This window comes from Gekko japonicus, unplaced genomic scaffold (genome assembly GCF_001447785.1).
Source record: "Gekko japonicus isolate JY-2015 unplaced genomic scaffold, Gekko_japonicus_V1.1 scaffold474, whole genome shotgun sequence".
Lineage (NCBI taxonomy): Eukaryota > Metazoa > Chordata > Lepidosauria > Squamata > Gekkonidae > Gekko > Gekko japonicus.
This window is the reverse complement of record NW_015177020.1, coordinates 633507-653827: the sequence shown is the minus strand read 5'-3', so window position 1 is coordinate 653827 and position 20321 is coordinate 633507. Positions and strand designations below refer to the sequence as shown.

The 20321-nt window shown below is 43.2% G+C and overlaps 1 protein-coding gene across 1 annotated transcript; it reads left to right on the top strand.

Moving 5' to 3' along the window:
• The first annotated feature begins 3586 nt into the window (after positions 1-3586).
• Positions 3587-20055, top strand: MVB12A (multivesicular body subunit 12A). Its single transcript, XM_015427771.1, has 9 exons — positions 3587-3837; positions 8494-8592; positions 8681-8777; positions 14573-14699; positions 14793-14909; positions 16834-16952; positions 17342-17406; positions 17934-17990; positions 19978-20055. The coding sequence occupies exons 1-9, from the start codon at positions 3769-3771 to the stop codon at positions 20038-20040; spliced, it is 813 nt and encodes a 270-aa protein (XP_015283257.1). The 5' UTR covers positions 3587-3768; the 3' UTR covers positions 20041-20055.
• Positions 20056-20321: the final 266 nt, after the last annotated feature.

The window sequence follows — 20321 nt, the reverse complement described above, 5'->3', positions numbered from 1 at the left end:
AGCAGCGTATCACGGGGTCCCCAATGTGGTGCCCACGGACACCTTTCCTGGCACCCGCGAAGTGTTTTTTAAGGATGTGGACGAGGCCAATTGGGGCTTTTGCCCTGCAAGGCTCCTGGATTGGCTATGCAGATTTGTACCAACATTGCTTTGGCAGCAGCTTCTATCACAACACAAGGATCTTAACCGTATGACCAAAGGTAAGTTGTAGCTACCATGGTGTGGCTGGCTCCACCTCCCGCAGCAGCCATTTTGTAGTTGTGCGGGCCAATCTCTGTTAGAATTCCAGAGGTGCCCACAGGCTCAAAAAGGATGGGGAGGCCTGACCTATCATGTTCCACCTTGAACATCTGGCAGTACCTGTAGACCCTTGCTGTTGGCATGAGTGGTCTGTACATATCTTTTGAGTGAGCCTGCTTTCCAGAACCAGTCTTGGAATCCTCTAGAATAGCCAAGCGTGGGAGAGAAACCTGTCTTCCTCCATCTGACTCCTGTCCTAGCAGGCACTTCTGCTGACTTATGGTTCAACATGTAGGTAGGAGGGAATATGCGCCAAACCTGGACTTAGACCACCACTCTGTTTTAAGTATCCTTTTTGTCATTGACTGATTCCAGTGCCAAAGAATGAAGATGGCAAGTAGGTATTTAGTAGTATAATTGGAATAAGTTTATTAAGAGGAATCCCAAGTACAAGCAACATTCAAGTGCATTGGGCATAAAAATACCAAGGAGCCCTTGTGCCTGTAGCTGGTACCAACAGTATTTATCTACACCATGGAGTCATTTGAAGAGAGGAAAAAAAGAAGAGCAAGAATGGTGGAGGGGAAGTATTACCCATCCACTTTAGTGTGAGGATGTCTCCAGCAGGTAAAGGTAGGTGAGTAGGAATCCAGGCAGAGCTTCAAGTGGTCATCCACAAAGATCTAGAAGGGAAAGCATGAGAAGCAGACGTGGGAAGGACAAGTGAGTTCAGAGATGTAGTCAAGCTGAGCATGACCTGGAAGGCTGAGGAGCAACTCTTGTTACATTTGTGGGAGAATGAAGACAAAAAATTGATTTGGGGAGGGGGGGGAGGCAGGGTGAAGTTTTAAAAGAAAATTTTAAAATGTATGTCCCATTTTTCTCCCTGATCTGGAACCCAAAACAGCTTTTCAGGCATTTCTCCCCTCCACTTAGTCCTCACAAAACAGCTTGGTAATGGGTAGGCTAGGATGAGAGATTGTGATGGGCCCAAGGTCACCCAGTGAGTTTCTTTGGCAGAGCATGATGGTCACAGGTCCTAGTCTGACACAGCATCAGAAGAAAGCATGCTTCTAAGTATAAAAATTTTGTTAAAAAGAAGAAGAAGAAAGAAAGCAAGCTTCTGCATTGGTTTGGAGAGGAGGAAGGGGAGACTTGAAATGAAGAGGCATGTTTGGGAAGGGGTTGTCAAAACGAAAAGACTTTCATAGGAACATAAGAAGCCATGTTGGATCAGGCTAATGGCCCATCTAGTCCAGCTCAAGCCATGTTGGATCAGGCTAAGGGCCCATCTAGTCCAGCTCTGTCACAAAGTGGCCAAAACCAGGTGCCATCTGGAGGTCCACCAGTGGGGCCAGAACTCCAGAAGCCCTCCCACTGTGGCCCCCTAAGCACCAAGAACACAGAGCATCACTGCCCCAGACACAGCGTTCCACCTATACCATGTGGCTAATAGCCACTGATGAACCTCTGCTCCAGAAATAGCTTACAGTTACAGGTTGGGATCTTGGGGAAAGGGGTGCTTTTTCAGGTGGGCACAAGATCAAGCACAGAACATTGTACCTGAGTTCAAAACCTTTTAGAATAGTGACTGGAGCTGACCTTATTGGACTGAATCACTTCCTCCCGGGTTGTCCTTTAGTGCCATAGCTGTACTTTTAGGCAGGTAAACTGGCTGGCTGTTCATGTTGATGATTCAGTCATGCAAATCTAGTCCTGCTTTTTTGCATCCGCAAACCCTCTGACTGAGAGTCACCAAATTACTATGGTAAGACAAATACAACGTTTTTTTTTTCAAAGATGGATAGGTGGATTGGTCATAGACTGGGTCCAATAAATGGAGGTGGAGTGGTCATCATGGCAACACTGTTTTGTACAATGAAAGATTACTAACAATTGTTCAGTTCTCTCCTTTTTCATCTAAATACCTAGAGCCAGAAGTAAAAATGCGGATTCTGACAACTTTTTGACCCCCCCCCCCCAAAAACAGCACAAAGTAGATTTTTTCACCCTCCTGTTTCTGCTTGAAGGGAGAATTAAGAAAAATGAAATACATTGGGGAGACCCCTTCTCTTTCAGGCATATCTCTGCCTCCCTTAAACATGTAATGAACATTTTTTTGCATGTCTTCCTTAAAACTCCAGATTCCATTATCTTCTTTTGGCTGCTGGTTTAGTCTAGTTTAAGTCACGGTAGCATTTACTATGCACAGCTCTGGCTTGGGGTGTAGTATTGTTTTTATAAAAGGCGGCCAGGGCTCCTGAAAGAGGGAACTTGTGGGCACTCAATGAAATTAATGAGCAGTAGGCTTAGAACAGACAAAATAAAGTAGTTCTTCTCCCGAAGAGAAGAAGTCTCATGGAATTCACTGCTGCAGCAAGTGCTGGCAGCTACAAGCATAAAGGTAAAGGTAAAGGTTCCCTTGCTCGAAAGCCAGTCGAATCCGACTCTAGGGTTGCGGTGCTCATCTCCGTTTCAAAGCCGAAGAGCCAGCGCTGTCCGAAGACGTTTCCGTGGTCATGTGGCCGGCATGACTAAACACCAAGGTGCACGGAACGCTGTTACCTTCCCACCGAAGTGGTACCTATTTATCTACTTGCAATTTCTTGCTTTCGAACTGCTAGGTTGGCAGGAGCTGGAACTAGAGACGGGAGCTCACTCCGTCATACGGCACACTCGGGTCTCGAACTGCTGAACTACCGACCTTCCACAGCCTGCAGTTCAGCGTCTTAACCACTTGAGCCACCGCAGCTCCTAGCTACAAGCATAGACAGCTTCAAAAGGGGATTGGATGAACATCTGGAACAGAGGTCTATCTGTGGCTCTTAGCCACAAGGTATAGAGGCAACACTGTGCCTGGGGCAGTGATGCTCTGTATTTTTGGTGCTTGGGGGGCAACAGTGGGAGGGCTTCTGGAGTTCTGGCCCCGCTGGTGAACCTCCTGAAGGCACCTGGGTTTTGGTCACTGGAGCCTCCCAACCCGGAGTTGGCAAGTTGCAACCCTCTATCGGATCTGCAGGAATTTTCCAAGTCGGCAACATCATGCGTCGGTGTCCCTTTAAAAACCTACCCGACTGGTGGAGTGGGAGTAGCAAAATGGTTAAAGCCAGAAGCGTGGCTGCAAAATATATAAACTGCACTAGCCTTCGGACACTTTTAAAGTTCTAACAAACTTACAGGCGCATGCGCTCATTCCTCGGACGACTTCCTCCCGGGGGTGCGGAGCGGGGAGAGAAACGCAGTCAACTTGTCATTGGTCCGGCAGCCAGCGTCTCGAAAGGAGGGAGCCAATCGGACACGAGCCCTTCTGGCGTCACAGACGGCGGGCGCCCTTCGGGGGCGGGGCTTAGCCTCTCGGGGATCCTCCCTCCCCCTCCCAGCGTTTCTCTCAGCGGAGTCGCTGGCGCGCGGCGGCTGTGGTGACTTGCGGTTGGCGCCGCGGGACGTTCCCTCCCCGCCCGCGCCCCACCGCAACCGTCCCGAACGGAGCCTCCGTCGCCCGAGAGCGGTCCCCGTCCAGCCGCTGCCATGAACACGCCGCTCACCGGGCTGGGCTGGACCTCAGCTGCCAACGTGGCACCCGCCGGCTGGACTGCGGTGAGAGAAAGCGGGCGGCGGCGGAGAAAAATTGCTCCTCCCTGACCGGGACCCCGGAATTCTGAGAGCCGCGCGCCCCTCCACCTCGAAAGGGCGGGAAATCCGGGAGAGAGACCCGTTTCCCTCAAGGGGTTAAACTGGGGGTGTGGGGTGGGGGAATCCCAGTAAGCCCCGCGGATTTCCTCCTTGCCCGTCTCTTCTTCCCTCACCAGGCGGCCTCGGCTCCTTCTCGAGTTCTTTTAAACAAGCGTTTATAGAGATCTGTGTGGCAGCAGAGCGGGAGAAATGTGTACACGTTATCGAAATCTGTAAATATATGTCGGGAGCGCCGAGACGGGTCCAGTGTTCCCTCTAAGCTGTAGAATCTTGTGAGCAAAAATTCTACTTTTTGAGCCACTGGCATTAAAGTTGTGAGCAAGCGATTTGGCTACTGCATCAATTAGTTTGCTCTGGAGCCCTCCTTCCTGAGCGAAGACAAAGATGTGTGAGCCAGAGGCTAAAAAAACTGTGAGCTGGCTCACACTAACTCAGCTTAGGGGGAACACTGGACGGGTCTCTTGTGTTGGTTTTGGGGGGCGCAAAGCGAAGGCAGGAGCCCGGTGGCAACTTCTAGGCTGGCGTAAAAATGACGCATTGGAGATCCTGACACACCGGCGCGGCTGCAGATGTGGGCTCTGACCTGGAGAAAGCTGGTCCTGGGAGGCGATCAGTCGATAATTTATTAGGCTCCTGGACAAGTCGAATAGAACATACATCATGGGATGTAGATTCAGGTGGGCAGCCGTGTTGGACTGAAGGAGTAGAGCAAACTTTAAAGGGTGCTTTCACACACGCGAAATAATGCAGGGTCTGTCCAGTTTAACAACTGTTTGCACGTGGATTTTGCCATTTCACACAGCAAAATCCAGTTGCCAAGTGCATTGAAAATGGGTTGAAAGGGCGCTATTGAGTGTGTGTGAAAAGTGCCCAGAGTTTGAGTCCAGTGGCATCTTTAAGCTTTTTCCCGGAATTAACCTTTGTTGGTCTTAAAGGTGCCACTGGACTCAGACTTTGTTTTATTTGATTCAGGGATGCAGCCGCATTGGTCTGAAGCAGTACATCGAAGTTTGAGTCCCATGGCACCTTTCAGCTTTCCCCCAGAATTAAACTTTTGCCCCGGTCACACGGCAAAGTTGCCGCGGGAGAGGCACGGATGGTGGGCGGATTATCCAGGCGCGATCACACCCCAACATCTGGGAAATGGAGCGCACCCATGGCTTACCACCGACAATGCACGCTAAAAAACTAGTACCTCCAAGGTACTAGTAAACATTTGCCACCGGCTGCCTCCAGACGCGCGTGGTGTGATCGCGCCGGTGCGCGGTATTCCCCTCCGGTCCCTCGTTTACCCACTAGCGCCAAGGGAAGGACCCGTGGTGTGCCGCTGGCACATCTGATCGCGTAATCACGGATCAAAATGCGCTGGGGCAATTAGCCACGCCTCCCCCTGCAATATCTGGCCCGTGTGACCGGGTCCTTTGTTGGTTTTAAAGGTGCCACTTGACTCAAACTTTGTTTTATTCAATTCAGGTGGGTAGCCATGTTGGTCTAAAGCAACAGAACAAAGCTTGAGTCCAGTAGCACCTTTAAGACCAACAAGTTTAATTCTGTTTATAAGCTTTCATGTGCATGCACATTTTTCCAGATACTGTTATCTGAAGAAGTGTTCATGCAGATGAAAGCTTATACCCAGAATTAAACTTGTTTGTCTTAGAGGTGCTACTGGACTCAAAATTCATGCGGGAGTATATTTTTATTAAGTCTTTAAGGTGCTGCTGGACTTTTGTTTTTGATAGATGCAGGTGGGTAGAGCTGTGTTGGTCTGAAGCAGCAGACAGTATAGTGGCACCTTTAAGACCAACAAAGTTTTATTCTGGGTATAAACTTTTGTGTGCATGCACACGTCTTCAGATACATGTATCTGAAGAAGGGTGGGTGCACACAAAAGCTTATACCCAGAATAAAACTTCATTGGTCTTAAAAATGCCACTGGACTTAAACTTTGTTCTCTTGTTTTAATAACATGGGATATATCTTTACGGCTGCTAAGCCGTACTACCAGGCTTGGGATCCTGAAAGGATACAGTCATGCACTAAATTATATCTCTAAATAAATGCTGGATAAAACAGGTTTTCAAGCCCATCTCTAAATTCAACTGGCTTCAGAATTTTAAAAAAACGAAAAATTGCTTTTGCTGTTGTTTCTTTTAAAAACTGTTGCTGATGAAGGCGGAAAACAAAATGGTCAAGTAAGGACTTCTAAAGCACTCTTGTTTTGTTATCTGCTCATATACACATTGAGTGATTTTTTTAAAAAAAGTTAAATATATTGAAGTTAAGTACTAGAGCAGTGAAAAGGATGAGAAAGGCAAATATGCTAGTCTCATTCTCCTTTAAGAATTTAGACTGGTGTTAGGAGGATTCCAGCTCATGTAACATGTTCTTTGACAGCAGGAGAGAGTGAGGACTGAGGAGTGCTTGTCTGTAGAATAATACAGGGAGTTGAGAAGTGCCCCAAATTCAGATTTGGCCACGAACTTTGTAGGATGACCCTGGGTCAAATATTATCCCCTCAGAGCAGTGGTGCAATCAAACTGGTCTACTTTAGAGGACTGTTGCGAGAACTATTGAGATAAAATGTGCTTGGAACATTTTGAATGCTTGACATAAATGCTACACAGATGTTAAGGACCATTATTATTGTATCAAGGTGGATTCCACTGAGACAATGGGTGAGCAAGATTTATGACAGGAACATAACTGGACTGCACAGCCTTTAGTTCACACTCTTAGCTTTATTTATTTAATTAATGCATTTTTAAAATTCTACATTCATCCAAGCAGCTCAGAGTAGCATACATCTTTCTTCCTTCTTCAATTTAATCCTCACAATAACACTGTAAAGCAGATTGTGCTGAGAGAGAGACTGACTGAGGGTCACCTAGCAAACTTTATGCTAGGCTAGGATATGAACCCTGGTTTTGCATATTTTAGTCTGGCACACTTGCTTCCACACTTCTTTCTAAAGATTGGCAATGTTAATATACCATGTTATGCCAATAAGTCAGGGTTCCCCAACATGGTGTCCAAGGCAGAGATGTAAAATTTCCGGAAATTTTGAAGCTCGGAAAAAAAACTTTTTTTTTTGTTGTTGTGGGAAATGGAAATTTTTGGAAAACTTGAAAAAAAATGCTACATTAGCACTTCTTTTTTCTTTTCCAGATTGAAAGTCATTCTGTTACTTTAGGAACATAAAATATGACTATGGACATTTTTACTTGGCATGAAATTATCACAACTAGCATATTAAAATATCTTGTGTCCAAACAATTATTATGAACAGAATACCCACCCACATTCAAAAACAAAACTGAAACCTTTTTCTTGTCTTGTGACAATAGCACCTCCTAAGGGAAGAAATGCATCTAGTTCTAGCATTGGAGAGTTCAGTTTGTAACCTAGGACTTGCTTGTCCTCAGTGCACAGAAATTAGATCAATCTGATACCATATATATATATTTTAGAAATGATTTGAAAATATTTGAACACCTTGTCTGAAAATATTTTATTCATCATGTTAAAATAAAACGTTCCATAATCAATTTTTTTTCTTTTCTTTCAATTTTTCCAATTTTTCTTTTTTTATTCCCCCCAATTTTTTTTCAGTTTTTTCCCGGGCCTTCACATCTCTAGTCCAAGGGCACTATAGCCACCTACCTTTGTTGCCTGCCAAACTTTTCAGAAAGAGGGTGGGACTATTGCAAGGCAGGTTTTGTTATTAGCTGCCCTCATGCAATTCATGAGAACCCTTCTTCCCAATATATCTTTAGTTCTTGCATGAATATTCCATCTCTCTTTTCTGCTCTCCCTTCCCTCATAGCTCATAAATTCTTGACTAGGAGGGCAGTTTACACTAACCTTGGGTTTACAACTGAGTTACACTGCTAACAGTCAGTTGTGGCTCTTGGGTGAATGAACCCTGTACCGGTTTCATTAGTCACCAGCTGTATGCAGATTGCTGTGAGGCACAAGACCATTGCTGGAGCATGGAAATTTCATGTCATTCAGATTCCAAACCGGTTTGACTTGCAGTATCCATACCAGGCCCTGGTTTGCTCATGCAATCCCTTCTTCCTTCATGGCTTCCTAGCGTTCTTATCTAGTTTCTAAGATACTAAAAGACTGTTGATAGGTCTGCTTCCTGCCCTTCCCACCAGTTCCATGTTTCGTCACCTGCGTCTGTCATTGTGCTTTGCAATTTAATAACCGGCTGCTGTTGTATTCAAGGGGTGTAAAAATGTGGAATAGCATTTTAATGCTCTGTGCATCACCTTAATATAACGTGGAAGAACAGTATGTTCTCAGACTCTTACCGAGGGGGTTATTTCCCCCCTTTATGAGACCCATACATTCTGAATCCAGATCTACAAATTGGACAGTCTACAAATTGTGTTCTCTCAGCTGCTACTGCACGCCAGTTTCCAATGTCTGGTGCTGGCTTTCAAGGCTCCTTCCGGGACTGTTTGTTAAGAACATCAGTTAATTTTAGACTCTAATTGAGCAGGATGATGCTTCCCCCCGCGTTGTTTCCTAAGTGCTTTGCTCTGTCTCTTGTAGATTACGACCACTGTGGAAGGGGTGTCTGCAAACTTTGGAAAGGGATTTGCACAGAAGTCTGGCTACTACCTGTGCTTTACTTCAGCTATAAACTGTGCGGTAAGGGGGATGCCGGGCTGGCTGGGCAGGCTTGTGCATCAGTAACTCTGTGCAAATGATAGACTGAGTGGAGTCTGCTTCTTTTCAGAACCCCACAGGAGATATAATATCTGACGTGGTGATCCTGAGTGACAAATCTCCACTGCCTTCTGGATATGTTTATGTTAAAGAATTTTTAGATCCAAGTAAGTCCATCTTTTAGGGCACAGGGTTTTTTTTAATAGTCTGTATCTTATGACGATGAGCCTTCAGTGGGAACTAACATAAGGGTGATTTCTCATATGCAAACTCATTTGCACCACTTGGTCAACAACACATAATATTGTGATCACTAAGCAGTAGTGGTCGTGCATTGTACGATGATAGCCAATGATATGAAATTAAACACGGTATACCACAACCTAAGTCATAACTTGCAAATCAGAAAGTTCTCTGAGGGTCCTTCAGTCTAACCTTTGGTCAAGAAGGCAGGATGCTGTATGTTTAAAATTATGTGGAGAATAATCTGTTTGAAATGTCAAGAGGTTGCTACAAGAGACTCTTTGATTCCACCCCAGACTGTGGATCTCTTGCTCAGGAACTCTTCTGCCAAACTCTGCTTCCAGCCCAATTAATGGAACGGTATTTATAGAGTAAATCAGGTTACAGCAGCTAAAATTACCACTGCATGTTAACTGAAGAGTAAGTGTCTTGAGAAGAAGAGGAGATTGGATTTATACCCCGCCCTTCACTACTCAAGGGAGTCTCAGAGTGGCTTACAAACTCCTTTCCCTTCCCCTCCCCACAACAGACACCCTGTGAGGTAGGTGGGGCTGAGAGAGCTCTGACAGAAACTGCTCTTTTTCAAGGACAGCTCTTATCAGAACTATGGCTTGCCCAAGGTCATTCAGCAGGTGCAAGTGGAGGAGTGGGGAATCAAACCCGGTTCTCTCAGAGTCCGCACACTTAACCACTACACCAAACTGGCTCATAAAAACTACCAAGAGATGCTCCATACTAATCAGAGGCATCAGACATAGCCTGATTATGCGGTGTTGGAAAGTTGCCCTCGAATACGTACTTCTTGTTTAGAATCTGAGAATGTTAAACATAGAATTTCTTGTTTAGGCAAAGAAGGGTCCAAGGGCCTTAAGGAACATGGGATTGTTGCCAAATTAATTTTGTTTGGCGTGTTTTTGTGGAACTAGCTCTGCATAGTGTTTGCTTATCCTTAATGTTTTTCTAATAGCCTTGCCTCTTTTTAGTAAGGGATACTCTTTTCATGGCTTTGTGATTATATCTGTGCATATGTGCGCACCTCTACAGGGCTGATTTTTTTCAATTGTTGAAAATTACGACCAATTTTTGTTCTATCTGTAACCTGACTTTCTCACCAGTGAGAACCCAGAGTGGTTTACATAGTTTTCTATTCATCCAATCTGTCCTTACAGCAGCCCTGTGAGGTAGGCTAGGCTGAGAGTGTATGAGTAGCCAAGGTCACCCAGCAAGTTTCCCATGGCAGAGTGGACATTCAAACATGGGTTCCCCTAGATCCTAGTCCAACCATTGCACCATACTGGGTTTTTTGGGTCAAATATTAGCATATAAATGTAAAGGATGAAAAAAACATGCAGTTAAGAAAGAGAACTTGTAAAGAAGTTTAGATCCATTGTTTTCCTATTGTTTAAAAAGGGTATTGGACTTTGAAGATGATTGGCTATTATGTGACTTTTATGTGAGAGACTGGATTGGAGAGGGGCAAGCATGGTTGATTTGGAGCTTTTAAAATATTAGGACCACTTGCAATAGTTCTTGACAGTTGAAAAAAAGAGACAGTAAAAATACTGTGGAATATAGCATTCCAGTTTGGAATATAGCCAGTTTGGTGTAGTGGTTAAGTGTGCGGACTCTAATCTGGGAGAACCGGGTTTGATTCCCCACTCCTCCGCTTGCACCTGCTGATGTGACCTTGGGTCAGTCACAAGCTCTGGCACAGCTGTCCTTGAAAAAGAACAGTTTGTGTCAGAGTTCTCTCAGCCCCACCCACCTCACAGGGTGTCTGTTGTGGGGAGGGGAAGGGAAAGCAGTTTGTAAGCCGCTCTGAGACTCCTTTGGGTAGTGAAGGGTGGGGTATAAATCCAATCTCCTCTTCTTCTCTCATTCAAGAAAAGTGTTCATGGTTTACATACAGAAATAATATCAGAGTGATAGTTAACAATGTATCCATAGATGATTTTTCCAGGTAGCATGTAGAAATCTTACAGGCAGTCGTCACATATTAAGAGCAAGGGAAGCATTTTTGTTTTGTTCCTTAGTCAGTTTCCAAATATATTTATTTTATTTATTTATTATTTACATTTTTATCCCGCCCTCCCCGGAGGCTCAGGGCGGCTAACAGGCATGTAGCAGTACAAAATATTAAAAATACATCACAATTTATAGCCTATCTAAAAACAGGACTATCTAAAAACAAGATGGCAGTCCTCTGAACGTTCTTGCCCATGATGCAAAAATTTTTTTCGGGCTTTGATGGTCCATGCCCATATCCAGATGTCCATATACCGGAAATTCCGGGGATTCCAGGAATTCCAGGGCGTCGATGGTAAACAGATGCGTTGGTGGTATACTAGTGGTGGTGGCGGCTCCTATTCGAAAGCCTGGCGGAAGAGCTCCGTCTTGCAGGCTCTGCGGAACTGTGCTAGTTCCCGCAGAGCCCTGATCTCCTCTGGGAGCTCATTCCACCAGATAGGAGCCGCCACCGAAAACGCCCTGTTCCTGGTCATGGTTAATTTGATGGCCCGGGGACCCGGTACATCCAATAGGTTCCAGCTCCCCGACCGTAGTGCCCTTGGGGGAACATGTGGGGTATGTATTCAGGATGTATTTGTTTATTATTCAGGATGTATTTGTTTATTCATTAAAATATTTACACCTTGCCTTGAGGCTCAAGATGGCTTACAGTTGTAAATTTTAAAAACATATGCGATACACTAAACCCCATTTTAACTTCCTTCCATGTGAAAATGCCTCCAGCTTACGCTCTGTTGAAAGCCCTAGTAAATAAAATGGCCTTCTAGTCACCTCTTAGAAACTTTGAAAGAATCCCCCCCCCGGCTTCCTCAGGGAGCCCATTCCAACAGAGCTCCAATAGAGAAAAGCATGGATTCTGGTAGATGCCAGGCATATGTGGCAGCTAGAATGTGTCAACCTCTGAAGACCATGGTTGGGGACAGGGGAGAGGTGGTCCTTTAGATGTGTGGTTGCAGTGCCAGGAAGGGCTTTTAAAGGTCATAACCAGCACCCCGAACAATTCCTCATGCCTAATAGCTCGGGGCTATCAAGCTAATATGAACTAAAACCAATTTCAAAATGTACTTGAAGGTGCCTTGGGTAATTGAAGTTAAAGCCTCAGGAGATGTCAGTTCGGGCTGGCTTTCTGTGTGCAGGGCATCTGCAAATCTGATTAGTAGAACTTAGTTTTAAAGTAGTTTATCATTTATGAGTTGTTTATCTTTTTTTTTTTTTTAGCTGTCCCAAAGGACAGGATTTTATTAATTTTCCAAACAAACAATACACATACAAGTAGACATACGACATATAACATATATGAGGGTAAATATAAGAGCTTGACCATCGTGAAATTGCCTTCTAAGTCTAGACTTCACTTCATATTCTGTTATAATATATTAAACACTTCTGTGACTTATACCATACATTGAGTTCTGAATCTAAAGCTGCATTTTTAAAATTATAAACCAATGTTTACTGTCTAAAAAATATTATCAATAAGTCATTCTGCTTCAGTCTGTTATATCTTTGTTATACCAGTCATAGAATCGTTTCCATGTCTCATCAAATGTGTAATTTGTAGATCCTTTCATCAATAGAGTCAGTTTATCATTTTCTGCTGTTTCCATCAGTTTATTGATATATTCTTGGTTCTTTGGTACTTCAGTTGATTTCCAATATTTGACATATAAAATTCTCGCTGTTGTAGTAAAATAAACCGTCAAGTATCTAATATTTTTATCAAAATCATTTGATAGTATACTCAAAAGCAATACTTCCAGTGTAAATGGTATCGCACATCCTAAGATGTTTTGAATTATTTCATGGATCCATATGCAATATTTCTTAGTAATACAACAATGCCACCATATATGGAAAAAAGATCCTATTTTACTTTGACATTTCCAACAAATATGAGAACATTTATTATTTGATTTCACTATTCTATCAGGAGTTATGTACCATCTATAGAACATTTTATACATATTTTCTTTATATGTAATAGCTTTTGTAATTTTAATATTTGACTTCCTTATTTGCTCCCATTGAGCTAGATCAATATTGTGACCAACATTTTGTGCCCATAAGACCATATTAATTTTAACAGTCTCATCATACATTACATCACTGAGTATGAAACTAAAAATTATTTTCATTAGCTTAGAATTCGAAGACGTCAAGATTTTTTCAAGTTCTGTCAAGTTTTCATAAAATCCCACTCTTCTATCTTTGTAGAATTGAGATTCTATTTGAGCTTTATGCCACCATGTTAAGTGATCTGGTACTCTCAATTCATTCTTATCATTTAATATAGCTTGACATCTTATTAGTTCTTTTCCAGCGTATACATTTGGAAGCGTAAAGGCTTCTATAGGAGCTGTAAGTCTTGAATTTTTTGTGTAAAAACTTTTATAGATAGCTTCCCATACTTTTAAAAGTGATGCTCGCAGCCAATGTTGCTTAAAGTATTTCTGTGACAATGCCTTTTGATACCATAAAAAGGCGTGCCAACCTAGCAAGAGATCATGACCTTCTAATTTTAAGATTCTCTCATCCTCTAGTAATCCAGTCCTTTATCCATACCAGTGCCGCTGCTCTGTAATATAACAACCAGTTTGGTAGACCGAATCCTCTTTCTTTAGTGTCTTGCAACGCCTTAAATCTTATTCTTGGTCGTTTTCCTTGCCATATAAATTTTGAAACTACTTGATCCAGTTCTTAAAAAAAATTGGTTCTGTAGTATAGGAATCGTCTGGAATAAAAATATCCACCTGGGGAGGATATTCATTTTAATAAGCGCAATTCGTCCCATAAAAGAGATCTGTAAACTTTTCCATTTTTCCAAGTGTTGTTTAGTTGTTTTTAAGAGTTCTTTATAATTGTTTCCATATAGAGCGCTATATTTATTGGACATCATAATTCCCAAATATTTAATTCTATCTTTAATTTGAAATCCTGAGATCTCTTGCAGATGTAATTTTTGTTTTGGGTTCATATTTTTGGTTAGGATTTTTTCTTAGCTATATTTATTTTCAGACCTGCTACATGGCCATAGGCCTGTATTTTCCCTTTTAATATAGAGATAGAGGTTTCAGGATTTTCAAGTATAAATACTGTATCATCTGCAAATGCTAAGAGCTTAAATTCTATTTATGTTTATCATTGCACATTCTAGTTTATTACATGAGGTCCAGAAATTTATTTTGTTTAAAAAGTGAGCTTTAGGATTTTCAAGATTTTGACCCAAAACACACCAATAGATTACAAATGATACATGTAAACACACTGACAACGTTCTCACTTCTGCTGACTAGCATATACAGATATATGTAGTCCTGTGCCCTGACCTGGGTGGTCCAGGCCGGCCCAATCTTGTCAGATCTCTGAAGCTACTAAGGGTCAGTCTTGGTTAGTACTTGGATGAGAAACCACCAAGGCAATCCAGGGTTGTAAGGCAGAGGCAGGCAATAGCAAACCACCAACCACCTCTGTTTGTCTCTTGCCTTCAAAAGCCTGCAGGGTTGCTATAAGTCAGCTGTGACCTGATGACAGAATAACATTTTTCAAAAACGCAGTCCTGTCCTACCTTCAGCCCCATTCATTTAACTTTCCCTTGGACATATAATACCGGCCTTTTCGTTAAGGAGGACAGGCGTTTCCGATCGACTGGATGTCAGTTGTGTGAAATTCCCTTTTCTACTTCCTGCTGTAGAATCTTCTGTCTCTAAGAAGAAAAGGCTGTGTGTAAAGGTGATTCCGTTGGGAGCTGCAGATCTAGCTGTGCTAGAGATCCTGGTCACCAGCAAGAGTAAATTGCTCCCAAACTATTTGCGGATAGGGTGAGGCACTTTTTTTGTCTTTATGGTCGTTTGTTTGTGTGTCAGCTGCAACTGGGATGGTCTCACAAAGTACATACTATTTCTCCTGCCTAGGGAAATGAGTGGCTTTGCTCTGTGGTGTAAAAAGGATCATGTTCTCAAGCCCAAACCCCTCCCCAAGCCACGGAAGATCAATCTAGAAATGAAGCATCTTTCACTAGAGCCAGACAAGTAAGTTCCTCAACTTCCATTGTATCGTAGACTCCTGTCCAACTTTTGCACACAAAAGAGTTGCTCGCGCTCACTCCAGGCAGTGGACTTTGACCGTTCCTTTCTCTAGCTGTACCTGCTCTCTCCGGTAGAAAACTGCAGGCCTGTTAAGGGGCACTCCCTTCCCTGCCAAATGTTAATCCAGAATGTCATCCCATCCAGTTGCACAGTTCACGACAAATGGTTGGATGGCTAGGCCTTTGGTTATAAAACAAGGTTTTTGGGCAATCATACTATTGTGCTACTAGTTAGCAGGCTTATGCATGTTTGCACTTGTAAAACACACACATGCGCATGTGCTAAGTTCCTGGCTTCTGGTCTGGAGACGGTAAGCTGTTGCCTGCCAAGCAGATAGAACAAGATGGGTAGCCAAGTTAGTCCGTCTGTAGCAGTAGAAAAGAGCAAGAGTCCAGGAGCACCTTAAAGACTAGCAAAGTATGTGGCAGGGGATGAGCTTTCATGAGTCACTGCTGACTTCTTCAGGCCAAGCAAGTAAACAGAAGCCCAAATATTCCTTTCCTTGTGGTAATAGCTGCGGTGGCTCAAGTGGTTAAGACGCTGAACTGCAGGCTGTGGAAGGTTAGTAGTTCAGCAGTTCGAGACCCGGGTGCCGCATGACGGAGTGAGCGCCCATCTCTAGTTCCAGCTCCTGCCAACCTAGCAGTTTGAAAGCAAGAAATTGCAAGTAGATAAATAGGGACCACTTTGGTGGGAAGGTAACAGCGTTCCGTGCGCCTTGGTGTTTAGTCATGCCGGCCACATGACCACGGAAACGTCTTCAGACAGCGCTGGCTCTTCGGCTTTGAAACGGAGATGAGCACCGCAACCCTAGAGTCGGATTCGACTGGCTTTCGAGCAAGGGAACCTTTACCTTTAATAGCAGCGGGAAATAGTTCCTAGCTTTGGCTTCCCTGTCTCTACAGGAAGCGAAGGTCACCTTGTTGCCAGTTTTGAACCAAGAGGCTTGTCATCCCTCACCTATGTGGTATGGCTGCATTTACTTCCAGCCTTCCGAAGCCTCTTTTCCGGATCCATTCTCCTTCAGATCCATCCTCTTCTACATCTGTAAACCAGTTGCCTTTAACTCTTTAAATGACTAAGAACTGCTTGCTGATGGAAGCAAGTTTTATGCATGAGCGGAATAGAAGCTTAGAGGATGCCTACTTAAATGCACTCCACTGTTTGATGCAGTGTCATCTCACTGCTGCCATATTGTAGTACTCTACTCACCTACTATCACAGCTTCTTTGATTCCTTGCTAGCGTGGGTTAAATCCTCCCAACTTTCCACCGCACCACGTGGAGGCTCCAGCAAGGAGGATCATTGGGCAAGATGCCCTTCCTCATCCTCAAATCACCTGGAAAGTTGTAGGATGCAACTCCTATCATAGCATTGTACAACAAACATAAATATCATCCAGTAGTAGAAACTTCAGAGCAAGTGCAGGAGAGACAGGATTATAGGGCATCTTTCATTTTGCATCCTAGCACCCCCTTGGCAGTTAAGCCCCACAAATTCAAGTTCTATGCTAGGGATGCCAGAAATGGTCTTATTTTGCTTTATGGAAGCTTAGTCAACTGCTGTGTTGTGTTTTGATTTATCATTGGAGGTTAGTGACAAGCAGAGATGTTTAGATGTTTTTGGGGAAGATGGAAGGAGCCCCAAAAGAGAGTGCAAAGAAGCTATCTTCTAAACGCCGGAGCCTTTCCCCCTTGCCTGCGTGTGTTCAAATATACATCCACAAATGAGGGTGAGAAAAATGCTAGAGATTCTGAGGGCATCCAGGTTGTGGACTACTAGTGAACTCTTGAACAGTTCTCATATCACCAGTAGAATGTAGCTACTTCCATCAAGTAAGATTGCTCTGAAATGCTTGTCATTGTAGTTCTTGTGGTACAGATGCCCCACCAGAAAGGCCTCCACCTCCATTTGGCCCCAAAAGACAAGCGACCCTTAAGCACCATGAGTCCATATACGAGAGTTCAAATGTCTATGCCATTTCAGGTACGTATCATCCTACATGCTAAGAGTCGAATCTGTAATAAGACGAGTTTATTACTCTGCCTGCTGCCTCCTCGACACTTCTCCCTCTCACGCGGTTTTGTAAATGGATGAATTCTTGTGCCTAAAATAATGCGTGCCCTCTCTCTTTCCTTGCCTCGTTTTTGGGATTTTTGCTTCTGTAAGAAAATGGAAGAATATGAACAGAAGCCAGTGGTGCAGTGGACATACATGTTCAAACTTGAGGCCTGCTATATTGTCTCATGTTCCCTTTTAGTCAGTTTAATGCCAGCATTTGCTGTGTAAAAACTAGGTGTAGAACTGCCACACTGTGTGTATATTTAAAAAGAACTTTGGATAGCATCTGAACTTAAATATTTTTCCCCCTTTAGCCATGGATGGGGTACCCTTTGCTCTGCATCCCAAATTTGAGAACAGCGACAGTGGCAGCACTAATGTAAGTACTCAACGGTGTTTTTAGAGTTTTGGCGTGGGAAGGAGGAAAATGTAGTATAGAACGTGGCAGGATTTCACGAGACGACTTCTACTGGGAGTCGATGTTCCCTCTAAGCTGTGGAGTCTTGTGAGCAAGAGTCCTGCTTTGTGAGCTACTGGCATTCAAGTTGTGAGCGAGCGATTTGGCTGCTGCATAAATTAGTTTAATCTGGAGCCCTCCTCCCTGAGCTAAGACAAAAATGTGTGAGCCAAAGGATAAAAAACTGTGAGCTAGTTCACACTAACTCAGCTTAGAGGGAACACTGCTGGGAGTTTTCCAGTGAAGAGGTTAGTTTCTCAGATGCCTGCTTTGTTTCTTTACCAGTAGTTCATCTAGCTAAGGTAAGCAATTGGAAGCCATGTTTCCAAAACACAATAGTAGTGTAACCGTTTTGGAAATATGGAGTTTTAACTGGAGATAAGGGGACAATGGAAAGAGCTTTATGGAGTCTTGGTGTAAGAGGTCATTGCCGTTTTTCTCCCCTCCAGGCTTCTTCATTCTTTAAAGACTTCCATATTAAATCTCTCACTGACATCGAGAAAGAGGTAAGCAGCTGAATTTGATCAATAATATAAAATATGAAGCTGCCTTTAGTCTCTCTCTGCATCACTGTTGTCCAATGCCTTTCCCTGGCTTCGTGAAATCTAACTGTAAACTGAGCTTGAGAATTTCTACATACAAAACTTGTGTTCTACCAATGAGGGATGGTCCTTCCATAGTGGAAGAATGAAGAAACAAAACAGTGGTGCCGTGGGAATAAATGTTATTCACTCTATGTGCCCGGGTGTGTGTGTGTGTGTCTATATAAACAGTAAAATAAGCAAAACATTTCCTAATACTACAAGATATGTTAATAGGTTATACAGGTAAAGAAAAAAATGTTTTATGTATAGGCATTTAACGACAGGGCTGCTCTTGAGCATGTACAAAGTGCATTATGTCTTGGAAACGTATACACTTAGCAAAATGTAAACATTAAAGAACAGGAAAAATATAGACGTATGATATCGTATCAATTATATTAAACTGAGTACAGTTATCCATTGAAACAGAAAAGTTCTAAAGCAGGGGTGGCAAACTCATTTGTTATGAAGGCCGGATCTGACGTAAATGAGACCTTGTTGGGCCGGGCCATGCATGTCATAAAATGTAATGCCAGGTAGCGGAGATATAGACTTTATAAAGGACATAAACACAAAGGGTTTTTTTAAACTTTAAAAACATGCTTAAAACATTAGCTCTGTAAGCTGCAAACCTACTTTTGATTTATTGACATTCACCACAGAAATCTCATGCTCAGAGTTCTGAGTCCAGGACCCAGGTTAAAACATGAAATGGCTGAGTGAGAGAGTCTGGCGAAGCAAGCTATGATGCTGCAGCAGCAGCCAAACTGGAAGCAGGAGATGGCCAGTTCCACTCCGGGCCTGATAGAATCCCTCCGGGGGGGCCTGATCCGGCCCCCAGGCCGCATGTTTGACACCCCTGTTCTAAAGTGTCAGTATTATTCCCAGTCAGCCAGCTGTGAATAAAAACTGCTGTCATACGCACTTTATCTAATTAATGCTCTCATTTAACCCATGTGATGCCAGTCAAAAGATCTACTCAGCCTCTTTTTTAAGGAGGGTCTTATCATTATGGCTATGTGATCTATAAATGTCCCAAAAAGATATATCTGTGGGAGCATGGTTTTGTTCTAAAAAATGTTGCACCAACAGTGCCCCAGTTTTTTAATGCAAAATGTTATGGTTGTGTTCACCAAGATGCACCTTTCCCCCCACAAGTATAAATTGTATCGCATTTACACTTAATTAAGTGCATCACAAAACCTCAATTGCATGTTTTAAAAGTTTAAAGTGTATCACTTATTATCATGTGGACTGATAAAGCTCTTCATAGTACTGGTAAATTTACAGTAGGCACAATTGTTACATGGGAAATGGCCAGATGGAAAGTTTGATCCTGGCAAAAGTTTCTGTGGGATGGCTGGTTGGGCTGTGTTACTGTGTTACCAGTTTATCTCTTAAATTGTCAGATTCAGGTGGGAATACGTCTTGGTCTGAAGCAGCAGAACAGAGTTTTATTCTGGGCATAAGCCTTGTGTGCACGCACACTTAGAAAGCTGAAGAACATAGTGAAATAAAGGAAATTAAGGGTGCATAATTTGCTAAATGTACTACATTTTCAAGACATCATAATGTACTCTTTACATGCTCAAGAGCCCTGCCTTTGTATTATTCATACATACATTTACATACAACATTTTTCTTTATATGTATAACCTTTTAAAGTGTCTTTCAGTATTGGGAAACAAATCTTGCCTTTTTAAAATCGTTTTTTTTATTTTAACATTTATATAGATGCCCCCTAGGAAGTGCAAAGCAAAACGTGTTGGGGCACAAAGAGTGAATAAAATTTATTTCCACGGCCCCAGTGTATTGTTCTATCCATTCCTTGGCTTCCTTGGTGCTGCTCTCCACAGTGGAGTCTGCTGGAGCTGCTAGTTGATAAAGGCTGTTCTGTTTTCCCTTTCAGTATGACTACAGTTTTGTAGTTGAAAGAACGGCAGCTGCCAGACTCCCACCTACCATCTCGTAGCAGCTTCTTACTGAAAACAGCACGAATGCTTCTCTCTCCATCAAATGCGCTTCAGGCCCGGAGCAGTCAACTTCATGCTGCTTGCTGAGGTGACGGAAGTGCTCTTCTAAAAGAAAGGAGCTATCTGAGGGTGCCGCTTTAGACGCTGAAGCTTGTAAATGTGACTTTCTCTGTGATATGCTAACACGGGTACTATGCACTACAGTTTGCTACAGGTATAAGCCAAATATTGTTACATATGTGCTCCCAGCATGGGGATGCCATATAGATCTCTATGCAAA

Excerpts from the sequence above, each read along its gene's own strand:
- MVB12A (XM_015427771.1), top strand. The coding sequence starts at position 3,769 with ATGAACACGCCGCTCACCGGGCTGGGCTGGACCTCAGCTGCCAACGTG. Across the intron at positions 3,838-8,493 it reads CACCCGCCGGCTGGACTGCG|ATTACGACCACTGTGGAAGG; the intron begins GTGAGAGAAAGC and ends TGTCTCTTGTAG. Across the intron at positions 16,953-17,341 it reads AAATGTCTATGCCATTTCAG|CCATGGATGGGGTACCCTTT; the intron begins GTACGTATCATC and ends TTCCCCCTTTAG.